Below are 14,457 nucleotides of genomic sequence, written 5' to 3'. Positions count from 1 at the left end.
GAAGTATGGCTTGTTAAAGACACAGATGGATACCACTAAACCATGCATAGAAGTCCAGTGTACCTGCCACCAGGACCTGTGAAAAGATACCATGCCATAATATTCAACTAGAAAGTAGCACCACCAGAGAACACATCACACAGGCCCACACAACCTCCTGTTCCCCATTCACAGGATGATAATTTAAAAAAAAAAAAAAAAACTTAAGGAGCTCCATTGCCCCCCCCCCTTTTCTTTACCTTAGGGCCATGGCACCTCCAGACCTGCATCCACAGCCCCTGGCTCCTCCACCACCAACTGGTATTTCACATTGGGGACACAATACAGGGAGAGAGGTCCCTTCTTCCCACCCATAGGTCCAACTGGACAGAGGGACCCAGGATTGGCCCAAGTTATTCACATCCCCAGGAACACTTCCCCTGTTGATGGAATATAACAGCCGGTGGACCCCTGCCACCTAGCATGAAGGTCAGACAGAAAAACAAAAAAAAGTTGCCTGGAGTTAGTCTTAGCCAGAGGAAACACATATACTGAGGGGCAACTGTGGTCTCTTTTATAATGTGGATGATGTATTTCCAGTGCTAGGTGGGAGGAGCCTTTCTAAGCCGTCCTGGAAGAGGACTTGGGAAAATGAAGTACCGCTAGATCACTTCAGGCTGGCCCTCTTTGTAGGTAAGGCTATGTAAAACATTAAAATAAATGCCTATACAGTTTAAAATCCAGTAAAACAGTGTCTCACCCTGCTCTGTACATACTCAGTTGCTCTCCATTTCTAGGCACTGCCGAGTTTGTAGAGGCCTATCTGCTTACAGCCTTAAACTGGAATTAAACCCTCCAACCCTTTATAGCCAAGGAAGCAACTTCGGTTTCATCTGCAACTGCCATGGTGCTGCACATGTGATCATTTAGGACACCAGCCACTTGATGGTTTGACAGTTGAGAGCAAAAGCAAATGTAACAGTTGGGCCCATTATACTCCCATGTTAGGGTTAAAATCTTTTCCTCAGTCAGAAACATTTTGGTCAATGTTAAATCTAGGATGGATCCCAGAAAGGTCATCTTTTGTGAAGGAATGAGTTGAGATTTCACCCGAAATGGAATGCACCTTTTTTAAAACCATTAAATCGATTTAGTTCCGCTTTAGGATTTACTGCTGGAGCTCTGCGCTTCAGGAAAATGTCTGCCTCCAGCAAGAAGAAACAGAAGGCAATTTATAGCACACACATTTTGGTAGCACAGCAATGTGGACTGTATATTCCTTGCTAAAGAACATTTTTTTATCAAGTTACAGGTAAAGTTCTACTTTAATTGTTATGCATGTGTGTCTTAATGTATACAAAAAGATAGTTTCTTTAAAGATGTGAGTTTCAGGTTAGTAATAGTAATTAAACTTCTATACATTGCATAAACTTGCCACCAAAATGTCCAATAGAAGAGTTTAGTGCCATTTCATGAATTGCATCATCAAGGTGCCTGGGGTCAAGCACATGTTGATACTCTTGTAGTTCAATTCTTATAAATTATGATGAAACATACAGTGGGTACGGAAAGTATTCAGACCCCCTTAAATTTTTCACTCTTTGTTATATTGCAGCCATTTGCTAAAATCATTTAAGTTCATTCTTCTTCCTCATGAATGTACACATAGCACCCCATACTGACAGAAAAACACAGAATTGTTGACATTGTTGCAGATTTATTAAAAAAGAAAAACTGAAATATCACATGGTCCTAAGTATTCAGACCCTTTGCTGTGACACTCCTATTTAACTCAGGTGCTTTCCATTTCTTCTGATCATCCTTGAGATGGTTCTACACCTTCATTTGAGTCCAGCTGTGTTTGATTATACTGATTGGACTTGATTAGGAAAGCCACACACCTGTCTATATAAGACCTTCCAGATCACAATGCATGTCAGAGCAAATGAGAATCATAAGGTCAAAGGAACTGCCTGAAGAGCTCAGAGACAGAATTGTGGCAAGGCACAGATCTGGCCAAGGTTACAAAAAGATTTCTGCTGCACTTAAGGTTCCTAAGAGCACAGTGGCCTCCATAATCCTCAAACGGAAGACGTTTGGAACGACCAGAACCCTTCCTAGAGCTGGCCGTCCGGCCAAACTGAGCTATCGGGGGAGAAGAGCCTTGGTGAGAGAGGTAAAGAAGAACCCAAAGATCACTGTGGCTGAGCTCCAGAGTTGCAGTCAGGAGATGGGAGAAAGTTGTAGAAAGTCAACCATCACTGCAGCCCTCCACCAGTCAGGGCTTTATGGCAGAGTGGCCCGACGGAAGCCTCTCCTCAGTGTAAGACACATGAAAGCCCACATGGAGTTTGCTAAAAAACACCCGAAGGACTCCAAGATGGTGAGAAATAAGATTCTCTGGTCTGATGAGACCAAAATAGAACTTTTTGGCCTTAATTCTAAGCGGTATGTGTGGAGAAAACCAGGCACTGCTCATTACCTGTCCAATACAGTCCCAACAGTGAAGCATGGTGGTGGCAGCATGATGCTGTGGGGGTGTTTTTCAGCTGCAGGGACAGGACGACTGGTTGCAATCGAGGGAAAGATGAATGCGGCCAAGTACAGGGATATCCTGGACAAAAACCTTCTCCAGAGTACTCTGGACCTCAGACTGGGCCGAAGGTTTACCTTCCAACAAGACAATGACCCTAAGCACACAGCTAAAATAACGAAGGAGTGGCTTCACAACAACTCTGTGACTGTTCTTGAATGGCCCAGCCAGAGCCCTGACTTAAACCCAATTGAGCATCTCTGGAGAGACCTAAAAATGGCTGTCCACCAACGTTTACCATCCAACCTGACAGAACTGGAGAGGATCTGCAAGGAGGAATGGCAGAGGATCCCCAAATCCAGGTGTGAAAGACTTGTTGCATCTTTCCTAAAAAGACTCCTGGCTGTATTAGATCAAAAGGGGGCTTCTACTAAATACTGAGCAAAGGGTCTTAATACTTAGGACCATGTGATATTTCAGTTTTTCTTTTTTAATAAATCTGCAACAATGTCAACAATTCTGTGTTTTTCTGTCAGTATAGGGTGCTATGTGTACATTCATGAGGAAGAAGAATGAACTTAAATGATTTTAGCAAATGGCTGCAATATAACATTTAGTGAAAATTTAAGGGGGTCTGAATACTTTCCGTACCCACTGTACCTATACTTTCATGTTACATATTCTGTTGGGCCCATAATAGAGCCTTTCATGTTGTGTAAATTAATTTCTATCTGATAAAATCACAAATATTTAAACAATTTAGGAACAAGTAATACCCAACTCATTTTTTGGATATTTAATTTGAATATGGCAGAAAATTTTGAATCAAAAACTAAACTTATTACGAAAACAAATTCTAACATTACAAATTTTTAACTTGTCTAATCCATCCGAAACTAAACACATTCTATTATTCTGCACATGTCTAATACATACACTGTATGGATCTAACATACACTGTATGGATCTAAAAGTTTTTTTTTTTTTTCATTCTTTGCAATAAGATGAAACTGTGTGCAGCAGCCCTCCTTGGCCCCATCTGGATCTGGCAAAGTTGCACGAGAGCCTCGGCTGTCCAGGGACTCTCCCGCCCCATTGGCTGAGACAGCAACAGGAGCCAATGACCCGTTTAAAGTCAGTGAGCCAAGGAGGAGAGGGGGGGCGGGGCAGAGACACTGCTCCGTGTCTGAATGGACACACAGCAGCGGCTCGGCTGCACTCAAAGAAAGCTGCTTGCTGTGAGGGCACTCAGCAGGGAGGGAGGGGCCAGGAGCGCAGGCAAGGGACCCGAGAATAGGGGGATCTGGGCTGCTCTGTTCAAAACCACTGCACAGAGCAGGTTAAGTATAACAACATGTTTGTTATTCTTGAGAAGTATGGGATTTGGGGTTATTGCAAATTTATACTTACCTAGGTGGATGCAGCTTTGGTCCGATGCTGCTTATGTCCCCCCATGCCTGTGCACTGAGGACCTAGCAAATCGAACACCACCGATCGCTCCGTTCTGACAGCTCCCCAAGCAGAGAGCTGCTGACCGTCAGCCAGCAGCTTTCTGCTCTCTCCTTGCTCACTGGAGCGCTGGGCTGTGGAGGGGTGGGGAGCAGCCGCCTCAGGCTCTCAGCGGCTCGCTGAGAGGCTCAGCCAGCCGGGTGTCAGTCCAGGTACCTGGCAGATCCCGACTCTGGTCGCGATGACGCAGTGCCTGGACAGACCTGTGATGTCAGCAGAGAGGACTTCAGCCAGCTCTCTACTGAAAACAAGTCACAGGAGTGCAAACAAGCTTTAGCTGTACATTTTCTTTAAAACAATAAAAAAAAATAAAAAATACAAGACTTTAAATAACTTTTAGACTTCGTTCACACCTAGGCGATTTGAATCCCAGGGCAGAATTGTGGCAAAACAAAGGACAAGTTTTGCAATGCATTTTCTTAATGGCACCCCAAACGCGGTGCGATTTTGTCAGGATTGGAGCAAAAAAACGCGCTAAAATCGCAGCAAACGTTCTTTGCTCCCGTGTCAAGATTTTGTACATGAGCTTCTTTGGAGCATTTTTTGGAGCAGAGGGAAGCCCAATTAAAACGAAAGTGCCACTCCAAAAAAACAAAAAAAAAAAAAACGCACTGCAGCAGCTGTTGCTGCGCTACGCTCAGGTGTGAATGGAACCTAAAGAAGAACATAAAACAATTTTAAAACCGAACCATAAAAAATTTAATAAAAACACCAACCTTTCCCACTAAATAGGGTTATACTCTGTAGACGAGACACTTACTAGACGTTTGCTGTAGAGTAGTGCTGTACTGCTGCCACTTTGTATAGCCCAGTTTGTAAAATTCATTACATGTTTTACTTGTCGGGAGAGACCAGTTATGTCATTTTGTTGTTGTGAAAGTTTCATCTGTCTTTCTTTTGTTACACTCTGAAATCAATCCACACAAATACATTTTGTTATATTACATTTTGTTATATTACTTTTAATTTTAAAACAGAAGCATGCATCTGTCACAGCTGAGCATTCAACCTTTTTTCATGCAAAGTGATAAAGAAAAGTTGTGTAATAAAAGTACTGTTTGTGCTTTTTTTTTGGATAATCTGTTCATGGTTCAGGGCTCCTGGACATAGGGCAGCTGAAAACCTTTTCTTAACACTGGAAACTTGACTTGACTTGACAAAAGTATGGTGAAAAACATCAGTTTTACAGCTTTTACATACTGCGTTTATGTGAGCTTAGCAGCAGTTATGAGCATTTGAGGTTAGAAGTGTTTTTTAAAGATAACCTCATGAGACCCTCCCAAATGCCCACAATGCATGAAAAACTAGTAAATTATTAACCATTTCAGCCATTCTGTGAGAAAAGACAGAGCAGCAGCAGAGAAAGTGTGCTTGTAGATAGTCTTATTTTTTGGGTTTTCACTATGAACCCCATTATGGGCATGTGTGAAAAAATGCTCCAGATGTTGCGCCGAAAACATAGAAAATTGCATTAAAGAACCTGAGTTCTTTGCTACTGGACTTATCCATGTATGCAGGCAACTGAAGGTGGTGAAATGTGTTTTTTTCAACATTTTTATGTTCAAAAAGTATAAAAAATAGAATTTTTGTAAGAACTTGCAGTAAAATTATTTTCTTAGTCCTGTGACAGTCGCAGCCCTTCCATATGTTCTTCACTATTGGGTAATGGCACCCTCTGCAGGAGTAGACTAGGTAGTGAAAACGTGACAAAAAAAAAAAAAAAAAGAGTTAGAGACACACCTTTAGGTGGCTGTCCCTCTCGACATTATCCTCAGCCATTCAGTGCTGCTCTTCAGTTTCGTAGCAAGCAGTATAGGGAGACAACGAACCCCAAAATAGAGGGACGGGGGCTGCGACTGTCAGAGGACTCTGAGAAAAGAATTTTAAGGTAAGTTCTTACAAAAATTCTATTTTCTCTTACGTCCTCTGACAGTCATAGCCCTTCCATATGTTCTTCACTTTTGGGATGTCCCAAAGCAGTGCTGGTGTGAGGGGTGGGAAAAGACGCAACCAACAGAACGGCAAAGTGTCAACAAGGCCAGAAAAAAAAAACTGAGCCAACAGGGCAACAGAAGCTAAACAGGAGCCAACCCCAGAACAAATTTCAACCCAGGAAGAGAAAAAAACCTCTTCAACAGACTGCAGCGCTCAAAACTTTGTGGTCAATGAAGCATCCAAGGATGCCAGCACGTCAACTTGTCGAACTTTGTGAAAGTGTACACAGATGACGAGGTCGCTGCATTACACATCCGAGCCACAGAAGGCCTGTTGGCGAAAAACCCAAGAGGCATTCACAGCTCCAGTAGAACGTGTCCTCGCAGGGAAAGGAAACACCTCGCCCTTTAGTGCAGGGGTCCTCAAACTTTTTAAACAGGGGGCCAGTTCACGGTCCCTCAGACACTGTTGGGGGCCGGACTATAGTTTGAAAAAAAAATTGAACGAATTCCAATGCGCATATTTTATTTGTAGTGCACAAAAAAACAGGAAAAACAATATATACACACACATATATATATATATATATATATATATATATATATATATATATATATATATATATATATATATATATATATATAAATAAAACCACAGCGTGCCCCCCTTTCAATGCAGAGTGACCACAGCGTGCCCCCTTTCAATGCCAGAGTGACCACAGCTTGCCCCCTTTCAATGCCAGAGTGACCACAGCGTGCCCCCTTTCAATGCCAGAGTGACCACAGCGTGCCCCCTTTCAATGCCAGAGTGACCACAGCGTGCCCCCTTTCAATGCCAGAGTGACCACAGCGTGCCCCCTTTCAATGCCAGAGTGACCACAGCATGCCCCCTTTCAATGCCAGAGCGACCACAGCGTGCCCCCTTTCAATGCCAGAGCGACCATAGCGTGCCCCCTTTCAATGCCAGAGTGACCACAGGGTGCCCACTTTCAATGCCAGAGTGACCACAGGGTGCCCTCTTTCAATGCCAGATTGACCACAGGGTGCCCTCTTTCAATGCCAGATTGACCACACCGTGCCCCCTTTCAATGCAGAGGGACCACACCGTGCCCCCCTTTCAATGCAAAGTGACCAAAGCATGCCCTCCTCTCAATACCAGAGTGACCACAGCTATACCCTGTCAGAATGCTATACCCCCGTCACTTCCGGTGGCGGTACATCATGAGACTCGCCAGTGCACATGCGCAGACAGGACGGATTGCCGCTTTTACAGTCATCGACTGATCAGGTATACATAGCAGTCCATACAGGGGGCGGGACGGGGAGGAACATTTTGCAGAGCTCACTTAGCGGAGGTGGGGCGGGAGGGTTGAAGGAGGCGGGAAGGAAGTTCGGCCGTGACATTAATACAGGCCTTCTAGCCATTAAAAGGCATAAAAAACAAAACATATACTTTGTATTTTATATAAAATTATATATAGGAGGAGCCACTTCGGCTTTTAATGGCTAGAATGCCTGTATTAATGCGACGGCCGAACTTCCTTCCCGCCTCCTCTCAGTTCTACCCTCCGGCCCCGCCTCTGGTAAGTGAGCTCTGCAAAATGTTCCTCCCCGCCCCGCCCTCTGTAAGGACTCGATGACGGGTGTTCCGACAGATACCCTGTCACTGCGCAAAATGTTCCTCCCCGCCCCGCCCCCTGTAAGGACTCGATGACGGGTGTTCTGGCAGATACCCTGTCACTGCGCAAAATGTTCCTCCCCGTCCCGCCCCCTGTATGGACTGCTATACCTTGTCAGAGTCAATGACTAACAGCGGCAAGCCGACCTGTCTGCGCATGCGCACTGGTGAGTCTCACAGCTGTTTCATGACGTACCGCCCCCGGAAGCGATGGGAGTATAGCATTCTGACAGGTTATAGCAATCTGTCAGAACACCGGCCGGCGGGCCGGGCTCCGGACCCTGGCGGGCCGCATGCGGACCCCTGTTTAGTGAATAGGCCTGAACAGTAGTCTGATACATTTGGAAATGGTTGCAGCGGACGCAGCCAAACCCTTCCCAGGTCCCTCGGGAAGGACAAACAGGGAATCAGACTTCCTAAAAGACTACGTGGCAGACAGGTAAACCCTGATCGCCCTAACCACATCCAAAGAATGCAAGGCAAAGCCTTGGGATGCTTGGGCTATGCACAAAGCGAAGGCAACACAATATCTTCGTTGAGGTGGAAGGCCGACACCACCTTAGACCACGCAGCGTTATGCCGCAGAGCGCCCCCATGAGGGAGCAGGGAGGCAGGGACCGTCCAGACTGGCCAGGGGGGACACCACAGAAACAGATGTTCTGACATCCCCATGGAGTGGGCCCACAAACCCCCCCCCAGATGGCTGTCCCAGGTACACGGGGGGTAGCATCACTCACCATACCACAGACCGCAGGCTCTGCTCCGATACGGACCACCTCCCACCCAGAGTGGGGGTGCCATCACCCAAGTGGGGACGCTGCAACACAGGGCGTTCTCCAGAGTTGACGCCCTGGGGCAGAAAAATCTCTCCGCAGGCTCATCCCCATCCGTCGGGGCACTGTTGTTGCAAGGCCTGGGCGGACCAAACACCTGCGCACGCTCGTAGGCCAGGCTGGGACACCACAAGGATCTAGATAATCCAGTGTGAGGCCCAGCCTGGCTGTTACTTGTAGTTCTCCAGGATGATCCCCCTGACTAACGATAGTGAGCAAGGAAAAATAAAATAAAAATATTTTTCAAAGAAAAATAAAAACCGAGACAGGAGTCCCAGCAGGGAAACCTAGTCCTACTGCTAAGCTAGGTAGCAAGAAACTGAAGAGCAGCACTGAATGGTTGAGGGTAATGTCGAGAGGGACAGCCCCCTAAAGGTGTGTCTTAACTTTTTTGTCAAGTTTTTACTACCTAGAATTCTCCTGCAGAGGACGCCATTACCCAATAGTGAAGAACATATGGAAGGGCTGCATCTGTCAAGAGGACGCAAGAGAAAAGTTTTTCCCTTTAAAAAAATGCAAAAGCACATAAACACAGTTTACCACAATTACAAGCATTTGGCGTTTGAAATGCCAGTAAACTACAGTCCTGAACGCAATTTTTCAGCTTTCAAAAAAAAAAAATACCTGTAACCTCAATTGCCTCAAAACTATTATAAAGTACTGCATGTACATGTGCACATAACAGAGGAAAGTTCAGAGGCTGTAGTGTAGATGAAGGGATTTTTTCAACTTACCGTAAAATCCATTTCTCTGATTTTCATTGACGGACAGCTCCTTATCTTCTTCACCATTGAGTTATACTGAATCCTACAGGAGTGGGACACTAGGCAGGAAAAAGCTTGACAACGCTTATGGGGCAGTCCCAGGGGGTATACTCTCACTTTCAGCAATAGGCACTCAGTTTTGTTACAAGCAGTGTCAGAAGAAAGCCAACTTCAAAGGGGTGGGTGCTGTGCCCGTCAAACATCAGAGAAATGGATTTTATGGCAAGTCAAAAATCCCATTTCTTCTTTCATTCATTAACAGGCCCAGCTCCTTGACCAATGGGACGCCCCAAAGCAGTGTCAAACATGAGGGGTGGGAACAGCAAGAAAATTCCCAAGCCTAAACGGTAGCCAACCAGGTAACATGGAGCTCAACCATAAACAACTGGAGCTCACCTGGAGAAAAAAAAAAAAAAAAAAGACAGCCTCAAAGAGGACCAGGTCCTCTAAACAGCAGCCTGCAAAACTTTGCAGCCAAAAGAAACGTCCGCAGATGCCAACACATCCACTTTATTAAACTTTGTTAAAGTGTGCACAGACTACCAGGTGAGCACCTTGCAAGCCTGCATCAGACACCTGATGATGGAAGGCCCAGGAGACACTAAGCGCCTGAGTAGAGTACGCCTTAACAGGGAAAGCAGGAACCTGAATCCTAATTGAATAGGTCTGAATCACTGTCTGTCTGAGCCATCTAGAAATGGTCGCAGCTGAAATGGCCAACCCTTCCTGAGGTCCATCCGTGAGGACAAATAGTGAGTTTGACTTTCTAAAAAAAGACTCCATAGCTGCCAGATACACTCTGATTGCCTGAACCACATCCAGGGAATGCAAAGCAATTTCCTTAGGATGTTCAGGCCTGGGACATAGGGAAGGCAACACCATGTTGTCATTCAAATGGAAATCAGATGACCATTGGAAGGAACGACTGACAGGTACGAAGAACCACCTTCTCTGAACTACCAGGTAAAGTGAACGTTAAGACAATCCTGCCAGCTCCAACACCTTGCGCGCAGAAGTAAAAGCCACTAAAAAGGCCGCCTTCTGGGACTACATAAGCAGGGGAACCTCCCAAATATTTTCGAAGGGAGGTTCTTGGAGAACTGACAACACTAAATTGAGGTCCCAGGGCGGCAATGGAGACCGCACCGGACAGGAGCAAAGTGTGGAGCTCCCTGGATTAAAAGGTACGCACCAAGGAATGCGTGGCCAATGGACGTTGAAAGAAAACCACCAAGGCCGAAGCCACCAAAAGGAGAGAGCGAGAACCCCAAGAGACTCCAACCACACAATTTACGTCTTTGAAATACGATGGTAGATCTTCCTAGAGGTAGATTTTCTAGCCTTTCACATCGTAGGAATCACCAATTCAGACAAACCTCTATCCTTCAGCACCTGGCTTTTAAGCCATTAAACCCAGCGACTGTAAAGCAGGATGGAATATTGGCTCTTGGGACAGCAGTTTTTCCCTGAGAAGAAGTCTCCGAGGAGTATTGACGAACAGCTGTACCAGATCGGCATACCAAGACTGGCAAGGCCAGTCTGGAGCCACTATAAAAACCGGAATTCCTTCTGCCTCGATCCTGCGCAGGAGTCTTGGCAGAGGTTTGAGACAAGAGGCCAATAGGTCCACGTCCGGAGTACCCCAGCGGATGAAATGCCTCCGGATAAAGTGACCATTTTCCCTGGGCCAATGCTCGTCAAGGTAATCCGCTTGCCAATTTTCCACCCCTGGAATATATACAGCAGAGAGCGGAAACAAATAGTTCTGCCCACCTTAGAACGCCGGCTACTTGCCGAGCTGCCAGGACACTTCTTATGCCCCCTTGGTGATTGACATAGGCCGTGGCACTATCCGATGAAATTTGTACCGGACACCCCTGAAGACCAATTGTCCAGTGTTTCAGACAGTCTGATCGCTCGGAGTTCCAGTACATTGATCCGTAGCATGGACTCTTCCAGAGTCCAGACCCCATGAGCACAATCTGTGCTGCGGACGCCTCCCCATCCAGACAGGCTGGCATCCGTGGTGACAACTGTCCAGTACAGGGGGAAAATGCTTTTCCCTGTAGAAGTGTCGGCGAACGAAGCCACCAGATCAGGGACCCTCTTGTACCCTGGCTCAACAGAATCAGATTGTCCAGAGACTGGATTCTTGTCCCATTTCACCAGAGATCTCGTGTGGAACTGTGCAAAACGGAACCGCATCGAAGGTTGACACCATAATGCCCAAAGAGGGTTAAGTAAAACCCCTTGCACTGCCCCAAAGAGATTCTGTAAGTGATCTGGGGACAAGTGCAGGTTAGAAGGGAAGAACCTTTCCGGAGGATAAGACCAAAACTCGATCTTGAAGCCGCACCAAATGACCGAGACCCTGAGGGACGAAAAGGCCTCCTTTGAGCCAAGGTCTCCTATGAGCCGAGAAGAATGGCCCACATCTACGACGGGGCTCCTTGCCCTCGGTAGCCTGCGGAAGAGAAGTACTCTTTCTCCCACCCCGTGAGGCCCTCAATGTCATCCAAGGAAGCTCCAAACAGGCGATCCCCTACAAAGGGAGATCAGATAAGGCCTTCTTAGAACTCTGGTCAACAGAACAGCATTACAGCAAGATAATACGCCACTGCTGATACAGACAGCCAAGAAATGAAGGGAGCCGCATCCAAAGAGGCATCAAAGATAAACTGTAGCCCCTGGACCAACTGATCTGCCAGCTCCGCAAAGGCAGGGGAAAGCGGTTTCCCCTCCAGGTCCCAGCGTAAAAGTTTAGTCAGAGTGTGCAACACCAGGGCAATAGTAAATACTGGCCTAAGAGCCGAATCAGCCACAGTGAACATATGGAGCGCCAGAGCCTCTGCCCTCCTATGAGCAGGACCTTTAAAGGCCGGGGACTCCTCAAGCAGAATTTGAGTAGCTTTGTTTAACCTGGAAAACAGCGAGTCCACTACAGGTGGGACCATCCACTGTTTAAGCAGTGAATCCTCATAAGGATATCGCATAGCAAAAGGCTTAGAGACAACAACAAGAGTGCATTTTGGACAGCTCCACTGTTTTGTGACAATGTTGTCAAAGCGGGAAAGGGGAACACCCTCGCCACTTTGGAGGGCCTGTGGGTGCCAAAAGGGACCAGCACCTCCGACGCCGCATCAGCCGCATCCTCAAGTTTTAAAGTTTCACGCACTGACACAATCAGTGCATCCACCATCGCCTTTTCATGCGCTGCTAGAGGAGCAGAGGAATCATCCTTGCTATCATAGCACTCAGTGTGTGGAAGCAGACCCAGTAGGGTGACTCCCGTCCGTGGCGGCCAAATCAGATTCAGGATCTGATGAGATAGATAAGGCAGGGGAGGGGCTATATACAAAGCTCACCCGGAAAACAATCAGGCCAACGAATGGACAACCTATTGGACCCTGCAAACAAAAAAAAAAAAAAAACACACACACAGGGGTCGCCCTCTGAGCCCCTCCATAATAGGAAAATACCCCCCTTAAAAGGGGGGCCCCGCCGTGACACGGACGCTCAGGCAGGGTACCCCGATGGTCCCGCATCGCTAAAAAAGGGGGCAGGTGCTCTACACAATAGCGGCATGGCTGCCATCAAAAAATAAACAGCACCCACAGCACCACCTCTTTCCAAGGGAGGCGCCAAGCTGGCCGCATTGCCTAGCAGGCCGCAATTGCAGCCTAAATTTTTGTGGAGGCCCAGACGCAAATGCACGGATCCAAGCAAGGCGGATGCCCAAAGGAAGCGTGGAGGCTTCAGCTAGCCTCACTGGGGCTGCCCTACATAGCTCCCTTAGCCCAACAACTGCAGCAGGGAGCCCAGAGGACATCCCTTCCTTAGGCAACAAGCCCCTTTAAGAGCATGTAGAAAAAAGCTAGCTCATAACCTCACTGGGGGGGGAGGGGGGGGGGGGGGGACAAAGAATTTTTAGAGGGGCTGGGGGGGGGGGAGATGATGGGGGGTCCCACTGTCCCAGGGAGGGGCCCACGTCCACCCAAAAAACCTCCAGGGGAGGAGGGGGGGCAGCTACTTACCATACCAGGAAACCGGGTGAGCACCGCTCCAGACAGACCACCTCTCCATCGGAACAAGGGGTTGTCGGCCAGGAGGAACGTTGTTACTCAGGCCGAGGCCAGGTCGTATGCGCCCTCAGGAGACGTTTAACTCGCACGCCAGCCCCCGTCCAGTGGGGCTATGTTGTGGCTGACCTAGCACGGAGCTCAGGCCTCCTGGGGGGACCCTCTGGATTTAGATTATCCAGTCCATCGCCCAGTTCGGTAGTTGATTTTAGATTCTCACAGGAACAAAATAAAGATAGGAAAAAGTTTGATTAAAAGAAAAAAAAAAATAGCTAGGACCAGAGATACTCCTGACTAGGCAGAAAAAAAAAAACCGAGTGCCAATAGCTGAGAGTGGGAGTATACCCCTTGGGACTGCCCCATAGGCAGTCAAGCTTTTTCCGGTCAAGTGTCCTACTCCTGCAGGGGGCAGTATAACCCAAAGGTCAAGATAAGGAGCTGTGTCCGTCAAGGAATAGAAAAACAAGCAACTGCTCCCAAAACTTCACTTTAGCAGCTATAGTGCACAAGATGCCTAACCCTCAGTACATAAACAGGTCAAATATGCCTGGTTGTAACGAAACATAATTTTCATAAAAGCTATCATTTGATTTGTTTTCACTACTACAAAACTAGAATACTATACTATATAATATTAAAGCTATAACTGCATTACTAATTATCTATCAAAGTTGAATAATACTTTATTAGACAAAAGTGAAAAGGCCAAAAAAAAAAAACGTTTATCCTACCTCCAACTGTTGCAGAAGAGATTTACCCTTTTTATTAATTTCATTTATTAAGGTAAAGATAGCCACTTTAATTTCCTGCTCCACTCGTTTATTTGTTTCATTCACTTCTTTTATCCTGCCAATTACAAGAAAGGGAAATACAGAAAGTCTTTTCAAGATAAAAAAAAAACACGATTGTACTGTATTCAAACCTGTGTATTATAATGTGGCTATTTTGTGCTACTGTTCATACAAAATGCATTTTACAACAAAGTACACCTTCCATAGGAATAACTGACACTGCACGGAACCCAATGCATGCATGAAAAATGGTGTGAATGTTGATTTGTGTGCTTAACATGTTTTAATGTGGTTCCATAATTCCTTATATATACCCACAAAAACTTACCGAGTAGATTACAACTGTACCAACAAAAT

The 14,457-nt window shown here is 46.4% G+C and overlaps 1 protein-coding gene across 3 annotated transcripts in view; it reads right to left on the bottom strand.

Moving 5' to 3' along the window:
• Positions 1–14,457, bottom strand: part of TRIM33 (tripartite motif containing 33) — a 271,501-nt gene that overhangs the window by 153,332 nt on the left and 103,712 nt on the right. For all 3 annotated transcript variants that reach the window (XM_082246208.1, XM_082246207.1, XM_082246206.1), the window contains exons 6-7: positions 14,041–14,155; positions 4,782–4,928 (exon numbers count right to left, since the gene is read on the bottom strand). In XM_082246208.1, the coding sequence (XP_082102334.1) occupies positions 4,782–4,928; positions 14,041–14,155 (262 nt within the window). The remainder of the gene's footprint in view (positions 1–4,781; positions 4,929–14,040; positions 14,156–14,457) is intronic.

This window comes from Pelophylax lessonae (genome assembly GCF_965119305.1).
Source record: "Pelophylax lessonae genome assembly, chromosome: 2".
In the NCBI taxonomy this organism is placed as follows: Eukaryota; Metazoa; Chordata; class Amphibia; order Anura; family Ranidae; genus Pelophylax; species Pelophylax lessonae.
Note: the sequence above shows the minus strand (reverse complement) of the source record. Positions and strands in the feature narration are given on the sequence as shown.